This window comes from Wyeomyia smithii, chromosome 3, assembly GCF_029784165.1.
Source record: "Wyeomyia smithii strain HCP4-BCI-WySm-NY-G18 chromosome 3, ASM2978416v1, whole genome shotgun sequence".
Taxonomy (NCBI): Eukaryota; Metazoa; Arthropoda; class Insecta; order Diptera; family Culicidae; genus Wyeomyia; species Wyeomyia smithii.
This window is the reverse complement of record NC_073696.1, coordinates 277,497,324-277,524,759: the sequence shown is the minus strand read 5'-3', so window position 1 is coordinate 277,524,759 and position 27,436 is coordinate 277,497,324. Positions and strand designations below refer to the sequence as shown.

General features: G+C 41.6%; 1 protein-coding gene across 3 annotated transcripts; it reads left to right on the top strand.

Annotated features, from left to right (window-relative positions):
• Positions 1-154: 154 nt before the first annotated feature.
• Positions 155-26,005, top strand: LOC129732334 (uncharacterized). 3 transcript variants are annotated; one of them, XM_055693145.1, is made up of 3 exons: positions 155-6,390; positions 6,452-6,546; positions 6,722-6,743. In XM_055693145.1, exon 1 carries the CDS (start codon positions 170-172, stop codon positions 6,110-6,112), a length of 5,943 nt encoding a protein of 1,980 aa, XP_055549120.1. In that variant the 5' UTR covers positions 155-169; the 3' UTR covers positions 6,113-6,390; positions 6,452-6,546; positions 6,722-6,743. The 3 variants fall into 3 exon arrangements, with proteins under 3 accessions (XP_055549120.1, XP_055549119.1, XP_055549118.1); XM_055693144.1 differs by lacking the exon at positions 6,722-6,743 and adding an exon at positions 25,959-26,005 and having other exon boundaries at positions 155-6,546; XM_055693143.1 differs by having other exon boundaries at positions 6,452-6,772.
• The last annotated feature ends 1,431 nt before the right edge of the window (positions 26,006-27,436 follow it).

Sequence of the window (27,436 nt, the reverse complement as noted above, 5' to 3'; positions counted from 1 at the left end):
GTCGTCTGCGAACGACCAACAGTCAAGTGGTGATAAAAATGGTGAGGGTAAGGTGGTCACAGTGGATGATAGGGTTCAAAAGTCTGCAAATGCAATGAACAAAGGGAGTTCGTGCCAATTTTGCTACGATCCTGACACTATGGACATGGTCCAATGCGATGATTGCGATATGTGGAGCCACTTTGCTTGTGTGGGCGTCACTCAGGAAGTCGAAAATCAAAGCTGGGTTTGTCACAAATGCCAAACTGCCAAGGACACCCAGCAACACTCGACAACGAGTCATCGAAGAGGATTGGTCAGCCTCGAGGTTAGTGCAATTGAAGAAAGACTGCTTAACCCCAAACCATCATCGGTAGATCGCAACCCCCAAAAACAACAGCGCAGCAACATACCGAAGGTGGTGGTTGTCTCTGCTAGCGAGGAAGGTCACTCCGCGAAGGCGCAGCAATCCAACCAAAAACCTGCATCTTCCAACGCATCGTTACATGCACTATTGAAGTTGCAGTTGATGAAGTTAGAGGAGGAACGTGCTTTTGAGGAAGAGCAAGCCAGAAAACATCGTGACTACCTGAAAGAGAAGTACGCATTATTGGAACAAATGTCAAACCACACCTGCTCGAACCGCAGTGAATCCAGCGGACGAGTGCAAAACTGGGTGGAAGAGGTCAACGGTTTTGTGATTGCCGGGAATCTAGCTGACGGTGCAACAGAACCATTCATTCCTAAAGGACATTCTACTATCAACGGTGGAAAATCCGCAGCTGAACATCACAATGGCGGTGGCAGAAGTGATATGAATAGTGCACACAGAAATAAAATCACCCACAACCCCCCCACAACGGAGTATCACAATTTACGCTCGCGTGGACCGCAGTTAGTGAATCCGAACAGTACTCCACTATATGGTGAGAGAAGCTCGGATCGCATACCAGCCAAAGACTACCAGACTAGAGCCGGAACATCCATGCATGCACTCCAAGGAGTTTGGAACAATCAACCGAACCAGTCTGTGGCTCATCAAAGCAACGCTTCGCAGTTTAATAGCGTCGGCAATCATCCATCACAGCTCCAACAACCTACATGGCACAACACTTCTCCCCCCTCACACATTCAACTGGCCTCTCGGCAAGCCGTATCAAAAGATCTTCCTCTCTTCTCCGGAAATCCTGAGGACTGGCCGATCTTCGTTTCAACTTTTGAAAGTACGACCGCAATGTGCGGTTATTCAAATGAAGAAAATATGATCCGACTACAAAGGTGCCTTAAAGGAAAGGCGTACGAGGCTGTTAAGAGTTGCTTAATGCACCCGACAAACGTGACCAATGTTATGAACACACTAAGAGTGCTCTACGGTCAGCCTGAAGCAATTATTCACTCCCTGATCGTGAAAATAAACACAATTCCAACGATCAAAGAAGATAAGCCAGAGCTGTTGGTTGACCTTGCTGTTAAAGTACAGAACTTCTGCGCAACTGTCGATGCATGTGGCCTAGAGGATTATATGTATAACGTCTCTCTTCTCCACCAACTGGTGAACAAACTGCCTGCGACATTGAAACTGGAGTGGGCTCGACATCGCTTAACTCTTCCAAGGGTCAACCTGGCGACATTCGGAGAATGGATATTTTCACTTGCGGAGGCTGCTAGTATTTTAACAATACCAACTGAACTGCAGCAACATAGCCCAACAAAAACTTTTATAAATTCGTCAAAAAAGACCAGCACCTACTTACACACGCACTCCGAACTCCCTATTGGAAATGAAGATGCTTCGAAATCCAGCAAAGAAAGCTCTTGGAAGAAACCAACTAATAACGACAACTGCCCAGTTTGCAATGGGAAATGTAAGTCAGTATCGAACTGCAAGCGCTTCCTTCAGTTTTCTCGAGACGATAGGTGGGCCGCCGTGAGGGAATTCACACTATGTCGTCGATGTCTCTCTCGTCACGAAGGAAAATGCGATACGAAACCGTGTGGAAAAGCTGGTTGCACCTTTTACCATCACGAGTTGCTCCATAACGACAAGAAATCCCAAAACTATACATCGAATAACTCTACACCTACAGTGCACCCTGGCACTTCACCGGCCGGACCCAGCAATGTACATGGGTGCAACACACATCAGTCGGCTCCAAACGCTGTACTGTTCCGCTATCTTCCGGTTACTCTGTACGGAAATGGGAAATCTACCCGAACGTACGCCTTTCTGGACGAAGGTTCAGCCATTACTCTGATAGATCAAGAGCTAGCTGATCAACTGGAGCTGGAGGGTCCGATCAATCCACTCTGCTTGCGGTGGACAGGAGGTACCGAACGAAACGAGACGAGCTCGCGCACAGTAAACGTGAAAATTGCTGGAATTCAGGCACCTGCTAAACAATTTCAACTCAATGGAGTTCGCACAGTAAAAGAGCTGATGCTGCCGTTCCAGTCTCTTAATATGGAGGAGATAGCCCTACAATATCCGCACTGCCTGAATCTGCCTATCGAGTCTTATTCAAATGTGCGCCCTCGGATTCTTATCGGTCTAAAGCACGCTCGAGTGAGCCTAGTGCTGAAAAGCAAGGAAGGAAGCCTGGACCAACCTATCGCCGTCAAAACTAGACTGGGATGGACAATCTGTGGAGGATGCGGCACTAATGATACATCAAACTTCGTTCACTACGCCTTCCACGTCTGTGAATGCAGGCATCAAACTGACGAAGATGTACACCAAATGGTCAAGGAATATTTTGCCATAGACAGTCTTGGCATCATGAAATTAAATAAAGATCCGCTATCAACAGAAGACCAAAGAGCCATCTCACTCCTTCAAACACTGACTAAGTACAACGGAGAACGATATGAGACCGGCCTACTTTGGCGTTACGATGGCGTCCGCTTACCAGATAGCAAGGAAATGGCTCTGCGCAGATACCTGAGCCTCGAGAAGCGAATGCAGAAAAGTCCAGAGCTGGGCAATGCTCTGCAGAAGCTAATGTCTGAGTACTTGGCTAAAGGGTATGTGCGCAAACTGTCGGAGAAGGAACTTAACAGGCCTTACCCAAGGGTGTGGTATTTGCCAATATTCCCCGTTTTTAACCCCAATAAACCGGGTAAAATTAGAATTGTATGGGACGGAGCCGCAAAGTCTTTTGGAGTGTCTCTAAATTCAGCGCTGCTTACAGGTCCCGATCAGCTATGCTCTCTATTCGCAATACTGCTGCAATTCCGCGAATTTCGTGTAGGTCTCACGGGCGACATCAAGGAAATGTTCCACCAGATTCGCATGCGTGAGGAAGACCAACAATGTCTACGATTCTTCTGGAAAGACGAGGCTGGTGACACTCAGATCTACGTAATGAATGTGATGTCGTTTGGCGCTAGCTGCTCCCCGGCCAGTGCTCAGTACGTGAAGAACATCAACGCAGATAGATTCATAGAAGAGTTTCCAGAGGCCGTTGAAGTTATTAAGAAGCGACACTACGTGGATGATGCGATGTTCAGTGTCGAAACACCTGAGCATGCAATTCGCCTGGCGCAAGAAGTCAGACAGCTACACTCTGCCGGTGGATTTGAGGTAAGAAACTGGGTGAGCAACTCTCAACAAGTGCTAGCCGTGTTAAACGAAAGCAATACGTCGGAGAAAAATATGGACCTGTCGGCTGGGCCAATGGCTACAGAAAAGGTGCTAGGAATGTGGTGGTGCACATCATCGGACGAATTTGTGTACAAAATTGGATGGAATCGTTATAACCCTGATCTGCTCACTGGCCGTCGTCGACCCACAAAGCGCCAAATGCTCCAGGTCCTAATGACGATTTTTGATCCTCTTGGGTTAATCGCACACTTTCTCATGTATTTGAAAGTCCTTTTACAAGAAGTCTGGCGTGCAAACGTACAATGGGATGAAGAAATTCCCAATCCCTTGTTCGAGAAATGGAGAACATGGCTACTAGTCTTGCCTAAGGTAGAAAGCGTTAGAATCCCACGGTGTCTTCGTACTTCGACGATTCCCAGCGACTGCGAAGTACAACTGCATCTTTTCGTAGATGCAAGCGAAAATGGAATAGCCGCCGCTTCGTTTCTACGATTTGAACGCGAAGGCCGTGTCTGCTGCTCTTTAGTTGCCGCAAAAACCAGGGTAGCTCCTTTGAGGTATCACTCCATCCCGCGACTAGAATTGCAGGCCGCCCTTATAGGAGCTAGACTAGCACGAACAGTAACACAATCCCTTTCAACTCAGGATCATTGCAAATCCTACTGGACTGACTCTCGCGATGTCCTCAGCTGGATTAACTCAGACCACCGTCGTTATAGCACGTTTGTGGCGTGTCGAGTTAGCGAAATTCTCGACCTCACAGAAGCACCTGATTGGCGTTGGGTGCCGTCCAAACTGAATGTAGCAGATGACGGCACCAAGTGGGAGACGGAGCCAAATATGACCCAAGAATCCAGATGGTTTAGAGGCCCAGAATTTCTCTACCTCAGTGAAAAGGAATGGCCCAAGGATTCCTCGAAGTCAACGCATACAGACAATGAACTGCGACCTTCTTTCATGGCACATCATTACTCCCCTAAAACCACCCTCGTTATCTCAGCCTTTCTGGGCTGGAGTGGGCTACGCAATGCGGTAGCTTACGCCCAGCGCTTTATCGCAAACTGCAAACGCAAGCAAAATAAAAAGCCCAAATTAAAAGGGCCACTGTCCAGAGATGAACTCTACGCAGCTGAAGGTTTTCTGTTCCGTTTAGCTCAGCAAGAAGGTTACACCGATGAGATGATCATACTAACCAATAATCGCAGTGACCAAACAAAGACACTCCCGAGAAGCAGCCCACTTTATAAATTGTCACCATGGATTGACGATCGCGGAGTGATGCGGATGCGCAGTCGAATATCCGCCTGTCACTATGCCACCGAAGAAACTAAGAGCCCAGTAATTCTCCCGAAACACCCTGTGACCACCCTGATAATTACCCACTATCATGAAAAATTTCACCATCAGAACCACGCAGCCATAGTGAACGAACTGCGTCAACGATTCGTGATTCCTCGCATTCGCGTTCAGTATACGGCTGCAAGAAAGAGCTGCCAGCGATGTAAAAATGAATCCGCGATCCCCCAACCTCCAATCATGGCAGACCTTCCAGAGGAACGACTTGCTGCCTACACACTGCCCTTCACCCACGTTGGGGTGGACTACTTTGGTCCCATGGAAGTTGTAATCGGAAGAAGAGCGGAGAAGAGGTGGGGAATGATCGTTGTGTGTCAAACAACACGAGCAATCCACATTGAGTTAGTGAACTCGCTGAGCACCGATTCGTGCATAATCGCGCTGCGAAACTTTATGAGCCGACGCGGAACTCCCAGGACCATTCGGAGCGACCGGGGAACCAACTTTATTGGTGCAAGTCGAGAACTCAAAAAGCTGTATGAGACAGTTGATTACGACAAGGTCATTAAAAAATTCGTAACCGCCGAGACTAGTTGGCATTTCAATCCGCCTCTGGCTGCTCATATGGGTGGTAGTTGGGAGCGCCTAATTCGAAGTGTGAAGAAAAACCTGACTGCCATTTCCCCTTCACGGAAACTGTCCGAAGAAGTACTGAGAAGCCTGCTCATGGAAGTCGAAATGACGCTTAACTCTCGACCGCTTACGTATGTGCCAATCGACAATGAATCGTCACCCGCACTTACGCCCAACCATTTTCTGTTGGGTTCCTCCGACGGCACGAAGCCATTCACCTTATTGGATGACAGCGGAGTTTTCCTCAAGCAAAACTGGCGTACATCTCAAGCATTGGCCAACCAGTTCTGGAAGCGCTGGTTATCCGACTACCTACCTGAAATTACCAAACGGACAAAATGGTACGTCGATTCGAAGCCGATTGCTCTAGACGACGTGGTGGTTATCGTAGATCCCAACCTGCCTAGAAACTGTTGGCCGAAAGGTAGGGTCATTGCTACACACCCTAGCAAAGACGGTCGTATCCGATCAGCTACAGTAAAAACAAGAAGTGGCATCTATAATCGACCCGTGACTAAACTGGCGGTTCTGGACGTTCGATGCGGAGAGGAGCAAACCTACCAGAGGAATGGTTTACCCGGGGGGAGTGTTGGCCATCCCTAGCTGGCCGCGCACTCACGATCCAGTGTGCCCCTCGATTGATCGAGCGAGATCGATTTAACACGATCGCTTGTGACGGATGACTGACAAGACGGTAGGTCTGTCATCGGCTGGGTAAGTGACAATAGAGAGTAACAATCTAAAAGCCGATATAACGTGTGCTTGCAGCTCTACCACGAAATATATTGTTCTTACTATTACTATTACTAATACTATTACCTAAATACTTGCGTGAAATTAAACATCTAAATACTTAAAACTAATTAGATTAAACTTACCTAGTGAGTATTCCTACTTAAAATTATATTACATCTATACTTAATATAAAAATCGTTATTATAGAGTGCTTATAGAGATAGCCAACCTTAAACATAACCTAGAAGAATCTCTGTTATCTGATTCTAAAAATACGGTTAAAATTATAAGAGGGACTAAACGTGAGTACAACTAAACTTAATAGCCTAATGATCACCTTATTAAAAATTAAAATCTTCACCAATAAACATCAGATAGAAATAAAATGAAAACTTATGTAGATTTAGGTTATACACGATACACAGTTAAACAGATTTAAATAGGCAACAATGTACTACAATATGCTATTTATTTCAGGAAAATTATAATATCCCCGAGACATCGTAAGACTACGTGTTTTTGATATTAAAATTACGGAAGAAACCCCCTCAGTCTGTTGCCACTCGCAACAAAACCTTTATGCCAAACACTGTCGAATGCTTTTTCTATGTCTAAAAGAGCAGCTCCAGTGGAATAACCTTCAGATTTGTTAGCTCGTATCATATTAGTAACTCTGAGCAATTGATGAGTTGTGGAATGCCCATGGCGAAATCCAAACTGTTCATTTGCAAAAAATTAATTTTCGTTGATGTGTGACATCATTCTGTTAAGAATAATTCTCTCAAACAGTTTACATATTGAAGAAAGCAAACTGATTGGTCGATAACTTGAAACTTCAGCTGGGTTCTTATCCGGTTTTAAAATGGGAGTAATTTTTGCATTTTTCCATAATTTGGGACAATATGCAATTTTGAAGCAGCAATTGAAAATTTTCACTAAAAATTCCATTGTGCTCTCAGGGAGATGTTTGATTAGTATATTGAAGATTCCATCGTCACCAGGTGCTTTCATATTTTTGAAATTTTTAATAATTGATTTAATCTCATTCAAGTTAGTTTTAATTATTTCTGCAGGTAAAAAATTCTGGGAAGAAATTAAATCAAATTGACGTGTGACTTCATTTTCAATTGGACTCACAAAATTCAAATTTGAGTTATGAACACTCTCAAACTGCTGAGCAAGTCTTTGAGCCTTTTGTTCATTGGATACAAGAAAACGTTCACCATCTTTTAAAACTGGAATAGGCTTTGAAGGTTTCTTAAGAATCTTCGACAGCTTCCAAAATGGTTTTGAATATGGTTTCAATTTTTCAACTTTAGTCTCAAAATTTTGATTTCTCAGAAGAGTAAATCTATGTTTAATCTCTTTCTGTAAATCTTTATAAATAGTTTTAAAAACAGGGTCACGAGAACGTTGATATTGACGTCTGCGGACATTTTTCAAACGAATTAGAAGTTGAAGATTTTCGTCAATTATTCATGAATCAAATTTCACTTGAGCCTTTGGAACAGAATAATTCCTGGCATCAACAATTGTAAAATGTGCTTCCAAAGCGGAATCAATATTCACTTCGTTTTGCAAATCAAGCTCATTATTGAAATTTCTCTCAATATGAGTTTTGTATCTTTCCCAATTAGCCTTGTTATAATTAAAAACAGAGCTCATAGGGTTTAAAACTGATTCATGTGATAAAGAAAAAGTTATTGGAAGATGGTCAGAATCAAAGTCAGCATGTGTGATCAAATCACTACATACATGACTTTGATCTGTTAGCACCAAATCAATTGTTGAAGGGTTTCTTACAGAAGAAAAGCACGTAGGACTATTCGGAAACAAAATAGAATAGTATCCTGAAGAACAATCATTGAATAAAATTTTGCCATTGGAATTACTTTGAGAATTATTCCATGAACAATGTTAAGCGTTAAAATCGCCGATTATGAAAAATTTCGAACGATTCCTGGTGAGTTTTTGTAAATCACCTTTAAAATAATTTTTGAGCTCGCGTGTGCATTGAAATGGTAAATATGCTGCGGCAATAAATAAAATCCCAAGTTCAGTTTGAACTTCAATTCCCAAAGTTTCAATAACTTTCGTCTCAAGATGGGGAAGAGCACGATGTTTGATTCGGCGATAAATAACAATTGCACCTCCACCGCCGGAACCCTGAATCCTATCATATCTATGAACCACGTAATTGGGATCATATTTTAATTTTATGTTAGGTTTCAAAAATGTTTCAGTAATAATTGCAATATGCACATTATTTACTGTTGAAAAATTAAAAAGCTCATTCTCATTGGCCTTCAATGAGCGAGCATTCCAATTTAATATTTTAATTGTTTTATTTAAAATCATTGCTAAATTTTAAATTAGAAACAATTTTAATAGTAAAATTTGTGCCTATTTGAATGGCTTAAACATAGATTTTGCCTGCAACATGGCGTTCATAAGATCGAACATTGCCTGTTGCAAAAAAGAAAGTTTACCTGCCGTAATAGGCCCCAGGCAGTTGACATTAGAAAAAATATTTTCAGCAGCAATATTAGCTGGAGTAATAGGTGTACAATTATTTTCTAGCGTGTTTTGCTAACCCATATTAACGGTCATTTTCGAACTACCAACACTAGGCGGTATAATGTTCGAACTACCTGTAACCTGTGCATAAGTTAAACGGGTATGCAAAGGAGTAGATAAACTATGCGTCACTGGTACGCTTGGAGAATTTTGTTTTGAAGTTGGTTTTAATTGAGAAATTGAATTTTGTTTACCTTGCCTTGCCTTAACAATTGCTAAGCGGACTGGGCATTGATAAAAATTTGACATATGGTTGCCGTTACAATTCGCACAGCAAAATTTTTACTCTCTTTCACAGGACATGTGTCCTTTTTGTGAGAAGAGTCTCCACAATTAAGACATTTTTGGTCCATGTTACAGAATTTGGAACCATGGCCATAACGTTGGCAAGTACGGCATTGGGTGATATGCTTTTCACCTCCGCCATACTTCCTATAAATTTCCCACTTTACACGCACATTATACAAAGCATGTGCCTTTTCAAAAAATTTAAAGTTGTTAACCTCATTGCGGTTAAAATGAATTAAATAATTAACAAGGGAAATTCCAGTTCTCTGACTGTTTTCGCCTCGTGATTTTTGTTTCATTAGAATTACTTGGGTAGGGGCTATGCCAAGTAATTCTGTTAAAGTAAGTTTGATCTCATCAACGGTTTGATCGTTGGTGAGACCTTTCAAGACAACCTTGAACGGCTTGGCGTTCTTGGTGTCATATGTAAAAAATTTGTACATCTTGTCAGTTAAATACTGAACAAGACGATCACGACCCTTTACAGAGTCGGCTAATAAGCGGCATTCACATCTACGGCCAATTTGATAGGTAACTTTAACGTCAGAAACAAACGTTGAAAGTTCCTTTTTGAATATATTAAATTCAGAAGAAATAGTTACCACAATAGGTGGAACTTTCTCCTTTTTTTAAAGATTTTATATTTTGTATAGTTTCATTATTGGTAACTTCCATTTCACCAGCTTCATGCTCAAGCAAAATATCAAAAGGATTGTCACTACAGACACTCGAAGTGTCAGAAAGAGATGCCTATCTTTTCCTCCCCGCAGCGATGCGAGGTTTCTTTTTCCGTCCGGCCATTTCAGGTGATACGAAAAAAGTTAAAACAAATGTTAAATTCAAAAGTAGGTAGTCTTGAGAAAGACTGATGGGAACTAACTTTCAGGTAGTCTTTAAAAGACACACTGACAAAACACAAACTTTGAAGCTATAGGCAGTCAAAGACCAGTCCACAAGCAACCGAAAAAACGTCTGATCTGTAGGACAGTTCAAGACGCACTGTTTGATCAATTGTTTTCACAACTGTTGCATGCCTGAAGTAGCAATTTGAGTGCTGGTTATTTAGTGGAAGCCGATTTTTTTACGATCAGAATACAGAAGTAAAAAGAACTCTAACCTCAAAATTGTATAGGAAAAGGCCACAATCCCGTTTCACCTTAAGTCACCCTACATTTACATCAACTAATGAACTAATCTTGTGATTACGAATGCATGATCTTACTAAAGAATTGTGGTATATAACCTTTATCTCATGAATTACTATTTCTAATATAAACAATGCAAAAAAAAACAGGAAAAGATATAAGTAAATAAAGATGACAAACCTTGCGGTACAAAAGTAAATAATCAAATCACACTATTTCACAGATGAAACAAAATGCGCAAATGCGAAGTGTTATTCTGTGATATTGATATTGCTGTATATCCCCAAAAGACGCATAGTATTAACCTTTTTTTGATTATTCAACTGACGGTTTTTAATTACGTTGAGAGATTTGGTGATATTAGTTTCACTTTAATAATTAATATGGACAGAGGAGAAGTGGATTTGTTTTTTTTTTGTATGTAAAAAGCTTGAATACTACAAGGTTTACATCCCTGGAGGTTGTACGGTGACGTACGAAAATACTATAAAATTCATCAGTACAGAGAGCGAACAATGTAAATACGGATAGGAACAATCGGCACAGACTCAGACAACATGAACGGATTAACGATTGGAAAATTAGATCATGGAACTGCAAGTTCGTTATTTTTTTGGAAACACCTCTGATCCTGCGGCTAAGATGCTTTTGGCCAACAAAAGATTCGCTGTCCTGGAAATCGTCGGGGATCTCGAAACAGTGAAAAAAGAGATAACACCACACTTATGTGAAATGTTTTCCGGAAGGGCTTCGTCGGTTACATAGATAAAGGACTGAAATTCACTTTTCGTATGTGCACTAAAGGTTGTAAACTAATGGTTCCGGCGTTAAGCCTCTACAAGGCGGTGAAAGTGCACCCGCAGAAGCATAAGGTATTTTCTCATGATATTGAGGCAGACGGTCTCGAGGTACGACGCTGGCCAAACAAGCCAGTCGCCGTGAGTTCGATTCCCGGCTCGGGAAAGACTGTTAGTGTCAGTAGTATCGTGGCGCTAGCCCCGCAATTGTCTTGTACACTTGAACAGTTGGCTGCGAAGTCTGTGTATAAGTAAACAGAAGGTCGAGTTCCGAATCGGAAAGCAGCATCAAGGCTTTGCTTTGCTTTTTGCTTTTTAATTGAGGCAGAAAAACCACTCAAGGTTATCCTGACATGGCAGTTGACACCTTGTTAGAGAAACTGCTGGATCGAACATACTCTTTTGGAGGAGGTGTGACTATTGCTCTTCGGCGGTGGTGTCATCTACTGCTGAGTTCACCATCGTTCAAGCATTACCATCATCGCAGCCTACTGTTCCAGGCAAGCAAATGCAAGATATGGAATGGACCTTAGAGCCGACATCACCAAAATGATTCGGCGACAGGGGCAGTTCATCATTGAGTGCGATCTCAAGGCAAAACACCAAGTCTGGGGCAACAGTCGACGCAATGAAAACGGCCAGATCCTCTTCAACGATCTCCAAGCAGGCCACTAAGAAATCTGAAGTCAAGATGGTCCCACCCGGTTGAGCAGATGAGCTCACGCCACCATTGACTTGTTCATCTCCAATATGGGCAATATCACCGACCCGGTTGTCTTCCAGGAACTCAGCTCGGACCACTTCCCGGTGGTAGTCGAAGTTGGTTGAAAAGATCCCTGATTAGCCTTTTATGCTGAAAAAATCCGTTTCAGCGCTAAAGAGCCCTTTAACCAAGAATAGCATTTTGGTTGAAAAACTTTCTCTATTTTTCAGTTTTCTCTGATATTCTCTGATTTTCCTGATCAAAACATGAATTCCCTGACATTTCCTGATTTTCGCCACCCTGCTTCCAGGACCATCTGAAAAGCCAATGTACTTGGTCAACATTTTATCAACTCTCACAATCTGGGCCATGCCATGGTTAGCCCACACAAGCTTGCCGTCCGGGAAGTAATGAGAGAGTCACCGATCTTCCCTCAGTCATCCCTAGGCCTGGATTTGAGGGGGGGGGGGAATTCCCCGGGCCTCCAGACATTAGGGGCCTCCCTAGACCTGGGCCAGACGTGAAGACAGAGTGGAGACCTTTTTTTTTTGCTCGTCACCTTCCAGGGTTGTTTCGAAATTTAAAAATTTCTTACCTCTACATTTCTTTAAAAAATAGAGCCCTTCGAAAATATCTGCCCCGGGCCCCCCAGCATCTAAATCCGGCCCTGGTCATCCCCAATGAAGGTGATGGCTGCCATCAAGCGCACGAAGAACATGAAGGCCACAGGTGTCGATATAGCTCCCAACCTTGAGTAAGTAAAAACTTTAGTTGAGACTTAAAGTTAGCTAAAGTGATCCCCATTCACAAACCTGGTGGACTCTACTAGCACTATAAGCTATCGCCCCATCAGCCTTTTATCATCCATTTCGAAGTTGTTCGAAGAGTTGATTCTCTACCGCAGCGGTTCTCAACCTTTTTTTGTCCGCGTACCCCTTGGCGATATTTTCCAAATCAATTGTACCTCCTGGCTTGGAATGTTCTCGCAGAGTGGGAGAGAGCAGGTTTTAAAATTGAACTGTGATTCGTTTGATTGCTACAGTCATGTTTTAAGGGCAAGTTTGAACAACAAATAAAATAATTTAAAAAAACCTAAATTAATCCACCTAGCGGTCAGACACAGCCTTTCTCATTCAATTTTTTATTTGTGAAAATAGATTCACATGAACGCTTCAATCCAATAAATGTATATTCACTCTTTAGGCTCTAAAATATTGATGTTGTAATCTTTACATATAAAAATGCAGTCAAGTCTGTCTGTTTGTCTGATCCATATAGGCCCGAAAACTACCGAACCGATCGACGTGAAAATTTGTATGTAGGGGTTTTTGGTGCCGATAAAGGTTCCTATGATAGTTTGAGACTCCTCCCTTTTCTGGAAGGGGGGGGGGGGTCTCATACAAATGAAACATAAATTTCTGCACAACTCAAGAACAAACCAAGCAAATGAAACCGAATTTGGCATGTGGATGTTTTAAGGGGTAACTAATATGTCCATAATAGTTGGATGAAACACAAATTTGTGCACATCTCGAGAACTAATCAACCAAATGGAACAAAATTTGGCAGGTAAATGTTTTTAATGGAAACAAATATGTACATAATGGTTTGAAACCCGACTCCCTCTTCTACAAGGGAGGGATCCCATGAAAATGAAACACAAATTTCGCACAGCTCAAGAACCAATCAAGAAAATACAACCAAATTTGGTATGTGAATGTTTTTAGAGGTAACAAATATGTCCATAATGGTTTGACGCCCCTCCCTCTTCTGGAAGTACATGTTTCTTCACAAATTTCTGCACATCTCGCGAACTAATCAACTAAATGGAACCATATTGGCAGGTGAATGTTTTTAGTGGTAACAAATATGTTCCATAATCGACCTCAGACAACATTTTGGATTGTAAGATGGCAACTTCCGGTTTCTGAAAAACAGCCGAAAATGGCCGATTTCCACCCAATATAATAATATCCGGATCTAGAATAATACACAGGAGCTAAAATCGACCACAGATAGCATTTTAAATTCTAAGATGGCGACTTCCGGTTTCTGAAAACAGCAGAAAATAACCAAATACCACCCAATATGAGTTTTTCTTTAACCAGTATGCCGTTCAAAATCCAGAAATTGTCTGAAATGCTATTATGAAATCCAAAATGGCGACTTCCGGTGTCGGAAAAACAGCGGCAAATGACCAAATACCACCCAATATAGGTATTTCCGGAACCGTAATGATGCACTGGAGCCACAAATCGACTTCAGACAACATTTTGAATTATAAGAGGGCAACTTCCGGTTTCTGGAAAACAGCCTGAAATGGACGATTCCCATTAAATATTAGTATTTCTGGAACCAGAAAGATGCACAGAAGCTAAAAATTGATCACAGACACAATCTTGAATTTTAAGATGGTGACTTCCGGTGTCTGGCAAACAGCCGGAAATGACCAAATACCATCCAATATGAATGTTTTCGGAACCAGAATTACGCCCAGATGCCAGAAATTGATTTCACAGGCAATTTTAAAGTCCAAAATGACGACTTTCGGCTTCTGAAAAACAGTCCAAAGTGACCAAATATCACCCAATATGAGTTTTTCTTTAACCAGTATCCTAAATACCATTTTGAAATCCAAGATGACGACTACCGGTTTGTGAAAAACAGCCTGAAATAAACAAATACTATCCAATATGAGTATCTCTGGAACCAGAATGATGCAAGGAGCTAACAATTGACCTCAGTCACCATTTTGAATTGCTAAATGGCAACTTATAGGCAACAGTCGAAAAATGACCGAATAATACTCAATATGGATCATTCCGTAAACGTGATGATGCATAGAAACCAAACATTGACCCTGGACACTATTTTGAATTTGAAGACGACCACTTTTAGTTTCTGGAAAACAACCAAAAATACCTCCCAATATGGGTATTTCCGGTGTCAGATTGATGCCAGGAAGTCTGCTGATAATGACAGAATACCACCCAATATGAATATATTCAGAATTAAGGCGATGTACAGAAGCCAAAAACGAGGATGTTTTTTCTTTCTTCACCTATCGTTTATTTGACACGGCACAAATACAATTTAATGTTTAACGGCGCCAATTATATCTGATGACTTAAAATCTTTAAGCAAATTTTTTATCCTTGCTGCCGACTACGAGCTGAAATTAAGTCTATCTTAAAACTAGCATATATTTTTCAATTAATGTTTTGTAGTTGAATGGTCGTCTGATGATCGTCGAATGGCCATGAATATGCAGCATGTATGGATTTGTTCTGCTAAGCCACGATGTTATGAGCTGGGACTGGGGCTTGTAATCCTCGGGTCCTGGAAGTATTGTGCGGGGTTCAGTTGCTGGTTATGGTTCGTTGTTGTTGTTCGCTGTTGTTCAAGCCAAGATATCACGAAAGGCCTCGGGTTCTCAGGTCCTGGCGGATTCGTGTGGGGTCAGTTGATGATTCCAAAATCGAGGTCTATGACGTGTTCTTGCCGTTATGTTGAATGTGGATGGAAAGGAATGGGACTAGACTGCGGCGTGGATGGATTTCAGGAAAATGTATATAAGGGACATGTAGGGTAGGTCACGACTCGCCAAGACATCACGAACAGGAACAGCTGGTCCTCTACCCTCGGCCCGGAGGGAAGTTATTAATTTAGACCTGGCGTCACGGTGTACAGGGCATGACCAAACAACGTGCTCTATGTCGTGATTACCTTCACCACAGGCACAGATACCACTTTCCCCGAGCCCAATACGACGGAGATGCGCCGCGACATCACGCAAATGAAATCTTAACCTACATCCAACCCCTTGAACCACGGGCTCGTCGATACTTTGGGGATTATGGAATGTAACCACCTTCCCAGTTCCCCTCTAGTCCAAGAATTTTGCCAACTGATGATCGTATTCTGACGTACAAGTGCGAAAAACTCATTAAAAGCAATTGGTCTTTCATAAATTTTACCGTTTGTTGCGCCCACCTTAGCCAAAGAGTCCGCCTTCTCATTACCCGGTATCGAGCAGTGAGAAGGGACCCACGCTAAGGTAATCTGATACGATTTTTCGGATAAAGCACTCAGATGTTCCCGTATTTTCCCCAGGAAATACGGAGAGTGCTTAACATCTTTCATCGATCGGAGAGCCTCAATGGAACTGAGACTGTCCGTAAAGATGAAATAATGGTCCGTGGGCATTTTTTCGATAATCCCTAGGGTGTACTACATTGCAGCTAATTCTGCGACGTAAACAGAAGCAGGAAAAAAAACGAGCTTATGGGAGACGGTTAAATTGTTATTGAAGATACCGAAGCCAGTGGACCCATCGAGAAGTGATCCGTCAGTGAAGAACATATTGTCGCAGTTGATGTTTCGATATTTATTGGAAAAAAAAATCACAGGAGGGTTGTGTGCAAAGCCACGACCGCAAGGTTGAAGTAGAATACTTTTACAAAAAAGATAACCCGGCTGCTTGCGTGTCAGTCATTCTTCCTAGCAAATAAATGTTGACCGCCCATTGACAGTATTGAAAATTCTGTGCAAATGTAGTTGAAGTACTACTCAATTTCTGTTTGCACATATAAATACGACCTCACTGAACAGGAAAAGAACAAACTCTTTACGGCGCAAACAAGTTTCAACAGCCAGAGTATATGTACATGTGAATTCAAATTAAGATAATTAACTTTGGGTTAAAGCTCAGAACGAGAAAATCTTAAATCTTCAATTCATTTGTTTGGTTGTCCTAAAAATGACAGTTTGTCGTTGAATTTAGAATCGGATATGACGCTGATTGCATCTCTGTGTTACGCCGATAGCGGGAGTTATGGTGAACTTGCGTATGACGAAGGCATCGTATTACCTGTTTTATTGAATGGGGAGAAAGAGGAATATCGTAATATTTTGTAAACATTTAACTCAAACAATATTACCAAATCGTAGTCGACACTCTGACAACAAAGTTGAAGGCTGTTTTCACACTGAAAATCAGACAGCCAGCAGAAGTTTCGCACAGAATGTCTGCTTGTGTTGATGCCAAAACATTATTAGTCTTCAATTACTTGTTTATTTGCCTTGAAAAAGGCATTTTGCGGTTCAAAATCGGTTGCTGATCGCAACCTTTGAGCTGCTCTAACAGTGGGGGAATTGAGATACACGGACAACATGCACTGTGGAAGCTATTTCACATTCAGTAAATTAGACGGGTGCGACAGATTTAAATTACTAGGATCCAACACAGAATGCTTGCTTGCGTTGTCAAAAATTATTAACTTTCAATGAGTTGTTTATTTGCCTTGAAAAAGGCATTTTGATTTCCAAAATTGGATTTCCTGATGGCAATCTTCATGCTGCCCCAACACGGGGGGAATAATGGCAGTCTGGCGACACACACTGAGAAAAACCGCGCTGCTCCTCAGACGTGGTGACCAACCACAGGGCTAGTGCTGCTGCTAAGGAAGGACGACTGCTGTTGTCGCTGTCTAGAACTATTATGAGCGGCTCCGGCTGAAACAGGCTCTTATATAGGGCAAATAGCATGTTTTCAATTGCAAGGTATATAATTCTGTCGACCGTGCTTGGGAAGCCGTCATATAACGACCAACCAGAGGTCGAATTTTTCGTTTTGAAAAGGCTTGACTATTTTCAATAGTACAATAGTGCAAATAATAAAATTACAATTATCTTATTCTGAGAAGAATCTTAGAAGATTTTACAATCTATTGCTGCAAGAACGAAGGAAATCCATCGGATACTAACCGATTTATTAGCATTTGAAATTGGACATATTTTTCACTTTTTTCGGTTTTAGATTTTCATTTCACATCCCTATGTAGCCGAACTTCCTGAGAGAAGTATTCTACTTCAAAATTCTGGGGATCTGCTGCACGTGTAAATGATCCGGGATTCCACGAGTTTCTTCTATCATGGATGTATCGAAAAACACAGTAGAATCAGAAGTATTTGATAAGTTGACACGATTTGGAATATTCGAAGAAGGGTTAATATTTTGGGACATGTGATTGAAATACAATGTCATAAAACGGGTTTGAGAATTAAGTTCGATTAACCTTTTAAAATTTTCAATCACAGGACGGTTCAAAACCTCACATTTGATAAGAATACGAGAAGACAGGCTCCAAAAGCGGTTTTTCAATGGTAGTACTCCAGCTAAGACCTCCAAACTCATCGTATGGGTCGTTTGCATGCAACCCAAGGCGATACGCAAACAACGATATTGTATTCGCTCCAGTTTGATCAAATGTGTGTTTGCTGCGGAGCGGAAGCAGAAACACCCGTACTCAATAACAGACAGTATCGTTGTTTGGTAAAGCCTTATAAGGTCTCCTGGATGGGCTCCCCACCATTGTCCGGTTATTGTACGAAGAAAATTCACTCTTTGTTGACATTTTTTCATCAGATACCTCACGTGACAACCCCAGGTGCCTTTAGAGTCGAACCAGACACCAAGATATTTGTGTACCAAAACCTGAGAAATCGTTTTACCCATTAATTGTGTTTGAAGCTGAGCAGGTTCATGCTTCCTAGAAAAAACTACTATCTCAGTCTTCTCCGGAGAGAATTCGATACCTAACTGTAAAGCCCGAGCAGACAAATTGTCCAAGGTATTTTGCAATGGTCCTTGCAAATCGGCAGCTTTGGCCCCTGTAACAGAGATTACACTGTCGTCTGCAAGTTGTCTTATCGTGCATGAATTTGCCAGACATTCGTCGATGTCATTTACATAAAAATTGTAAAGAGGGGGGCTTAAACATGAGCCCTGGGGAAGACCCATGTAGCTAATTCGAAAAGTTGCCAAATCGCCGTGCGTAAAATGCATGTGCTTTTCGGACAACAAATTGTGCAAAACATTGTTCAAAATTGGAGAAAATCCTTGTCGGTGAAGTTTACCCGAAAGAACGTCAATAGAAACGGAATCAAAAGCCCCCTTAATGTCCAAGAACGCAGACGCCATTTGTTCTTTGCGAGCATACGCCAGCTGAATATCTGTTGAAAGCAACGCAAGACAATCATTCGTCCCTTTGGCACGGCGGAAGCCAAATTGAGTATCTGATAGTAGACCATTTGATTCGACCCAATGGTCTAAACGACGGAGTATCATTTTTTCCATCAATTTCCGGATACAGGATATCATTGCAATCGGCCTATAAGAGTTGTGATCAGAAGCTGGTTTCCCTGGGTTTTTGGATGGCGATCACCTTCACTTGCCTCCAATCCTGCGGTACAATGTTTTGCTCCAGGAACTTATTGAACAAGTTCAACAAGCGCCTCTTGGCATTGCCGGGTAGATTCTTCAACAAGTTGGATTTGATTCTATCTAACCCAGGCGCGTTATTGTTACAGGACAGGAGGGCAACCGAAAATTCTGCCATCGTAAAAGGTGATTCTATCGCGTCGTGGCCCGGAGACGCATCGCGAACAATGTTTTGCTCAGGAACAGAGTCCGGACATACTTCCCTGGCAAAATCAAATATCCACCGACTTGAAGACTCCTCGCTTTCGTTGACCGTTACGCGATTCCGCATTCTTCGGGCTGTGTTCCAAAGAGTGCTCATCGATGTCTCCCTCGACGTCTCGTTCACGAACCGACGCCAATATCCGCGTTTCTTTGCTTTAGCCAAGCTTTTAAGCTTGGTATTAAGCTCCGAATACCGTATATAGTCGCCAGGTATACCTCCCTTCTGGAAGGCCAAAAACGCCTCGGATCTTTGCGTGTAGACATCGGAGCACTCTTGGTCCCACCACGGAGTGGGAGGCCGTTCTTTGATCGTTACGCCGGGATATTTCTTCGTTTTGGCTTGCAACGCGGCGTCGAGAATCAAGCCCGCGAGGAGGTTGTATTCTTCAAGTGGTGGATAATGTTGAATCGACTCGACCGCTTTTGAAATCATTTCCTCGTATAATTTCCAATCGATATTCCGTGTGAGGTCATACGGAATGTCAATTGGTCGCATGCGAGTTGACCCGTTAGTAATTGAAATAAGAAAAGGCAAATGGTCGCTACCGTGAGGATCGAGGATTACCTTCCATGTGCAATCCAACCGTAGCGACGTTGAACATAATGATAGATCCAAAGCGCTTGGGCGCGCTGGAGGTTTCGGGATACGTGTCATTTCACCGTTGTTCAAAATAGTCATGTCGAAGTCATCGCAAAGGTTATAGATTGAAGAGGAGCGGTTATCATTGTAAGGGGAACCCCAAGCCACACCATGAGAGTTGAAGTCTCCCAAAATCAAACGTGGCGAGGGAAGAAGTTCTATTAAATCAAAGAGCAGCCGTTGCCCAACCTGTGCTCTGGGAGGATTATATATTGAGGCAATACAAAGCTCTTTACCTTGTATTGTCATTTGACATGCGACAACTTCGATGCCTGGAATCGAGGGGAGGTTAATACGATAGAAAGAATAGCACTTTTTAATCCCTAAAAGTACTCCTCCATACGGGGTGTCTCGATCAAGGCGAATAATATTAAAATCATGGAAGTTGAGATCAATATTTGAAGTCAGCCAAGTTTCACAAAGGGAAAATGCATCGCATTTGTTTTTATTTATCAAAACTTTTAATGAATCCATTTTTGGTAAAATACTTCTACAATTCCACTGTAAGACAGAGATAGAATCCTTCATATACGCAGTTGAATTAGGCATCGAAGGATACAATCGCTGCAAGGAGGAGCCATTGGGCAGTCAACTGCTTCAAAAATGTTCTAACTGTTGGGAGAAATGCTGTGAGAAAAATTTTAATTGGATCGGGTATATTGAAAGTTTCAAAAATCCAGTCCACAATGTCAGAAAAATTGACCAGTCCAGCATTTGATTTATCAACTGGATGTGCAAAAGGAACAACTGGAGTTTTTGATGTTCCAGGAAGTGCTGGGAACTCCTTCTGAGACTTTAAATTTGCAAGCCCAGGAGGAGTTTGCTTCGGCTTTTCCGCAGCACTTTTAGATTTGTTCGTATTATTCATTCCATCTTGAGAAACCTTAGGGCCTTTCCTGGGAAGCTTAGGAGAGGAAATATTTTTCCTCTTTCTAGATTCTCCAGGATTGGCGTAGGACGTTTCTGCTGGTGGATCGTCAGAGTCCGTTTCATCCGAAGACAGCAGATCAAGGGGGTTCGATGTTATGGTAGGAGTGGTCACGGTCTTCTTAAGAATTTCAGCGTAAGAACGCTTTGAGCGCTCCTTAAGAGACCAATCAATTTTATCTCTGCGTTGTATGTACACCGGGCATGTGGAAAGCTCATGCAGGTTTTCCCCGCAGCGAGTACACTTTTCAGCGTTTACGCTGCAAGAATCTTCCGCATGAGTCTCCCCACACTTGCCACACCGTGCCTTATTGCAGCAGTAGGCAGCTGTATGACCTAACTGCTTGCAATTGGTGCAATTCATAACACGGGGTACATACAGACGCACAGGCAGACGAACCCGGTTAATCGAGACGTGGCTAGGGAGAGCAGATCCGGCAAACGTAACGCGAAACGAGTCTGACGGAGTGTATACTTTTTTACCGCTGACGAGCGACATAGACCGTAATTGCTTACAGTCCAATATCTTCGCCTCAGTATTGGAATTCTTGAAGCAACCGGTTGCACTCAGGATACACTCGACAGACAGACTCGAATCGGTTATCACACCGTCGGACTCCACGTCTCGTGCGGGTACATACACGCGATACTCGCGTGTAAAGAGATCGGAGCAAGCTATATCGTTGGCCTGATCCAGATCATTCACCACAACACGGAGCTTGTTTGGTCTGACTTTTGATATTTCAGTCACGGCCTTGTATCGTGACGTCAGATCCTTCGCGATTTGCAACGTGTTAAGCGATTTACCTCCTGGTTTGGGCCTCATGTAAAGGACCAGTGGACCCGTTGATCCGTCTGGGTAAAGCCTGGGACGAGAATTGATTAAAGCAGGGACAGACGGAGACTGAACAGGAAGGACAGAGTCGGGTGGGTTCGGAGACGGGGGATCGGGGGCTAAGGGATCCACATCCATTGCGCTCAAACTAGCGCAACAGTACAGTGGCAAAGAAACACGTACCTCTTCTTCTTTGTTGTCTTCAATAGAACAATCACCGAGTCTTTCGGTGCTGGAACGGGCAGCTGCGCAGCGACACCACTAAAGCACAATAGCAGGATGACCTTCACTGCGGATTATCAGATTATCTTCACACCGCACTTCGCACTCTTTGAAACGCGACCGGGTAAGCAATGCCTTTTTCGATTTTTTCTACACAATATCGGTTTTATAGCGAGACAACCACTTAATGCGTCCGTTATTGCCGAGCGTTCGGGACGGAATGAAAACGAGGATGTTGTCATTTCGATAAAACCAATCATTTCAAACGATTTGTTATTTGACTTTGATCATATCCTATGGCCGATTCTTCGTGCATTTGCAGACTTCAAACAAACCGCAAGGAATCAATGAACTTGGAACGTTCAAATAAAACGACACCACATTTAAATTATGTTGAGGCCACATATATCGATCAAAGCAGGTATAGTTTTAAACAGTCTTTGAATTTCTCTTCTTTCCATAACTTTTGAGCCACATATCAAATTGTTATGAAGTTTGTTATTTGTAAGTTTGAGCGATGACTCGTTCGTATGACACTAGTTATGTTCAAATAAGTCGTGTAATCTTTAAGATAATAGACTTTCGTTGTTTTATTAACAATTTAATACATAACGGTTGCTTAAGTTTGATTATAATCAAATGAAATGGGAACGTGTAGGGCAGCCAAACTTTGAAACCACGTATTCAATCATAATTCATCAGATAACCCTTAACTATCCCAATCTGATCTGATAATAATAATCAAATCGGTTGTGTAGTTTCTGAGATAATGAAGTTTCGTGATTTTCACAAGTCGGCACATTACAGATGAAGTTACAGTTCGATTACAGTAAAATTCAATAGGGTCTTCTGAGGCAGCTAGAACATTCATTTGATACTAATTTTGTGGAAATCGGGTCGGCCATCTCTGAGAAAAGTGAGTGAGTCCAAGTAGTCTTCGGAATATGTTCCTTTGCATAGCTGGATTTCACATTTTTAAACATAACAGGCAAAGTAACAAATCAATAGGGTCTTATGGGGCAATTAGACCTTCCATTTGACACTGATTTTATGCAAATCGGTTCAGCCATCTCTGAGAAACATGAGTGAGATTAAACAGTCTTCAGAACACGTTTCTTTTCATAACTTTTGAACCACAAGTTCAATCTTTATGAAATTCGTAACTTAAGAGTTTTCTAGGTAGCCCGTTCTTTTGAAAGTAATTTTTTTCAAATCGGTTGTGTAGTTTTTGAGATATTGATGTTACATGATTTTCACATTTTTAAACATAACCTCTAAACTAAAAATCCGATTTCATTAAATTCAACAGGGTCTTATGGGGTAACAAGACCTTTCATTTGCAATTAATTTCATGAAAAACGGTCCAGCCATCCTGAGAAAAATGAGTGAGAATAAAAATCTGCACATACACACACACACACACACATACAGAAAATGCTCAGCTCGTCGAGCTGAGTCGAGAAATATATATGCCATTCGGCCCTTTGGAGCACTTTTATACTTTCGGTTTTGCAAGTGATTGCTTTACCTTTCTAGGAGAAAGGCAAAAATGCTTTGTCCGCCATTACTGATTTTTCTTTCGCGTACCCCCTAAAGGCTCTCGCGTACCACAGATTGAGAAACGCTGCTCTACCGTTCACTGGAGTTCGTAAACCAGAATAACATCTTTCTCCCAGAGCAGTACGGGTTTAGGCAGGGTCACTCCACCGTTCACCAACTCACTAGAGTCACTAAGATCTTAAGGCGGAACAAGTCCGTTGGCTAAGAACCTGTTGATAAGCTGCTATGGACCGAATTCGTTGGCGTAACATTGTGACGCAAATGAAATCCTGAGCCAAGAGCTCAATTAATCTTGAATCCGCCAAGATGAACGGCGTGGTCTGATCAAGTCCATTGCCTAAGGCTGCATTACACTCTTTGACCAAGCGTCAAATATTTGTCACTTTTTGACGGTTAAAAATTTAGTCAAAGATAATTGTTTGTCACTCTCCAATTTTTAAACAACAATCATGGTATCAAATAAATTTGACCATTATGTCAAATCAATATTTGACCATTTTATTTGCACAGTGGTCCAATAAGGCAAAAAGTGGAACATAATTCTATAGCGCCTTTTACCTTCATCTTAGCTTAATAAAGTATTCTAAACAATTGTTTGTATGAATGACCCGCATAATCGCAAATCGTCAAAAAGCATGAAAAGTTTGGTCGCCACTTTTCAGACGTTACAGACGTAAGATCTATACTAAAAATAAAAAAATAATTTTTTTGTGTTAAGAGATAGAAGAATAGTTTGTTTAGCAAAGTTGTAGAAGATTAAGCAATATGAAACTTTGTTGAACAAATGAAAATCCTATCTTCTTTCGGTACAAAGTTATAAAGTATATTACATGGAACTTACTTAAAAGAGTTTTTTGTACTTAACTTTTGTTAGTTGCATTTTACACGAAAGTTCGGAGGAATTGTTAGGGCAAACAAAACACACATTTTTGCCAAAGGTCATATATCTCCAGGACTTTTCCTTACAAAGTTATATCATATTTTAGCTTATTTTTTCGATAACTACGAGAACTTATAGGTTGAAAAGTGGCAAGTGGAATCATGATGTCAATACTTTCCTTGAAGTTAAGCTAAAGTACTATAAACTCCTTTGGGTTCCATTTGTCCCAATCCACCCATGTTAGAATACGGCGAGCATATATTACAGTAGATTTTCATATACCCAAAATACTAACTTTTTTGTGAGATAGAGATAGAGGAATGGTTAATTCGGCAATGTTTTAGAACATGCAAAAATATGAATCTTTGCTGAAGAAACAAAATTCCTATCCTCATTGGGTACAGAGTTACAGAGTATTTAATGTAGAAGTTACTTAAAAGTTAATTTTTTGCACTTAACTTTTGTTAGCTACATTTTACAAGAAAACGTTGTTTTAAAGAAGCACTTGGGCATGCAAAACACACGTTTTTGTTGAAGACCACACTCCACATCTCTAGGACTTTTCCTTACAAAGTTATAGCATGTTTTAGCTTATTTTTTCGATAACTTCGCGGTATTTAAGAACAAAGATACTCATCGCTCGCCGTTGTAATTAGTTAATTTCGCGCGCAACTTAGTTCATTTCCGTCACTTACCACGGTGACACAACTATTCATTTCCGTCGCAGTCGTGGAGATGCAGAGGTAAACTCGGTCTCCGACAACAACGATTGTTACACCTCCTTCCTTTCAACATTCTACCTTACCCTAACGATCGTCAGGACGTGGCAAGCGCCGTTATCGACCTGAACAAAGCGGTAACTACTGAGTTATTGCACACTGAAGATCGCAAACTAATTCCAAATAGCCATTTGCGTGGTTCTTTGTGCAACTTCACAAGCTCAGATCAAACACGGAGAAGCAACTACGAAATGTGCGGTCGTCAAGTTCAAGCTCACACACGCATGTCGCACTTATTCTAGTATCCAAAGCCGCATTCACGACCACCGCTTCGAACACCCTGCCCCCTTCCCTTTGAAATCTGGCTCAGTTAATATCAAACTAATCTGACGACGTTGTTCTTGCAATGAAAAGCGAAATAAATCCGGTAAGCTCTTCGAAAATAAGTTTTACAAATACGCTTGATAGTTAATGTTTACCAACCACGGCAGTATTAATTGCTAAACTGCAACCACATTTAACCAGCCACAGTTGTGGTATTTTATATTCGGTACACGTCATTGGCAGTAACCGCACATATGCAAAGAAAACAAAAAAAAAATGCAAACGCTGTGACCAACTTCTTACCTCTTTAAACATATTCAACAGCATACTGATTATTGAAGAAAGTGAAATTTCCGTTCAGCTGATGACGCGACAGCCGTAGCGACAATGGTAATGGCACTGGCCATTTATTTGAACCGCGAAGGTGAACTGGGATGATCGAATTGAAAGTACCTTCCGTGCAGACACTTATCCGAAACCGGAACTATCATCAAACCATTTTTTTCATTTTGGCTTTTTCTCTAGATTATCCAACCCTTCATCAAACCGATAGTGTTATACAATCCACTTATGTGTTTGAAGTAACTTTTTCTTCTTGTTTTTTTTTTTAGCGAATAGCGGGTAATCCCAAACAGACTCCACTTCAGCCAATGACCATTGAAGCAGATTGCAGTGGCCAACGGTCGTTTATTCGACGACACAATCATAGCAAAAGATAAACGAAATACTTTCTCTGTCGTCTGTGCTATTACTCATTTTCTTCGAATACATATTGGCAAAACCAAAATTTTAGACGGAGCCCCCCATTTACAATCCAACTACGAACAACGTTCGAATGTATGCTCTATACTCTATACTGAACTTTCAATGGCAAATAAACTACTGGTGCTATTATTACATCAAGCCAATTCATGAGTTACCGTTTTGGTGAAGCGTACAAAGCAACCAAACCTGTTTCATAACCGTATAACTTTTTAAGTTTAATTAGGAAAAAGAAAATCACAACAAATTAATAAAATGTGTTCTGGCGCGTTTAATTAACCAAATTAAGCTGAACTAAAATGACAACGACCAGGAAAACGATCGTTTCTCAAACTATTTGCTGCGCTATCCATTTCGCTTGACAAATATGCATTCCTCGCAGTTCGCTCATTGGCAGGACCAGGCTTCGAAATGGTCACGGTAGAACCACTTTTCACTGCGGTAATCGTCTTCTTCTTCCTCTGACGCTACCAAGGCTCGCTGTCTGAATACATTCTTAAACAAAAATGTCAAATGAGTATCGCCATCAGGACGTTATTTTCCTCAAACGTATTTTGACATTTTTTCTAGAAATGAGAATTACGCACGTTGACTGCGTGTATTCTGGAAATTATTTATATCATTGACCTTGTAATAATATTTCTCTACATAAATGAACGAAGTAGACAGAAATAGGCCGAAATAACATTGCTAAACGATTGACAGTAGGCATCTCTTTGATGCGCGAGTGTCGTTTGACTATCTTTTTCTTTCTGTGAGCTGAGCGGTGATGGTTTGGTTGTTTTACATTTACGAACGAAAGCCGACTGTGACGCACGCTAAGGAAGCGAGATCAAATGAAAATGGTGACCGTTTCCAAGCCTGGGCAGGACAGCATTGTTTCACCATGAAACGTGTTCAGCGTCCAAAATAAATTTGCAACCCCAAAACCGTAAGCCTGCCTGATAGGTACCCACCAGACGATCGCATTCCTTTCCGTTGTCATCGTTACGAATCAAGTTTGCGAGAGTGCGCTAATTGATATACGCGATCCACCGGAAGAAGCCAATAGCTGTGATCCGGTACAGCTGGTGGCATGGGACTGACCCGATGGACACCAGCAGTAAAATAATTGGTTGTGAATGAGCCACTTTCTTTCTCTCTGACTTTTCAATGATTCGGTATGGTAACGGCTTCAATATTCAACCAAAGGCGATGCTTGTAAAATGTAGACAACAAACTGTAATATAAAAACAAATATAACTACAACTAAACTATTCGTTTGAATTTTTTTTTTCATGTTTGTATAAAAAAAACAGAGTACCAAAATTGGGTATTTTTACCAATC

Coding starts and splice junctions, on each gene's coding strand:
- LOC129732334 (XM_055693144.1), top strand. CDS start 170: ATGTGGAGCCACTTTGCTTGTGTGGGCGTCACTCAGGAAGTCGAAAAT.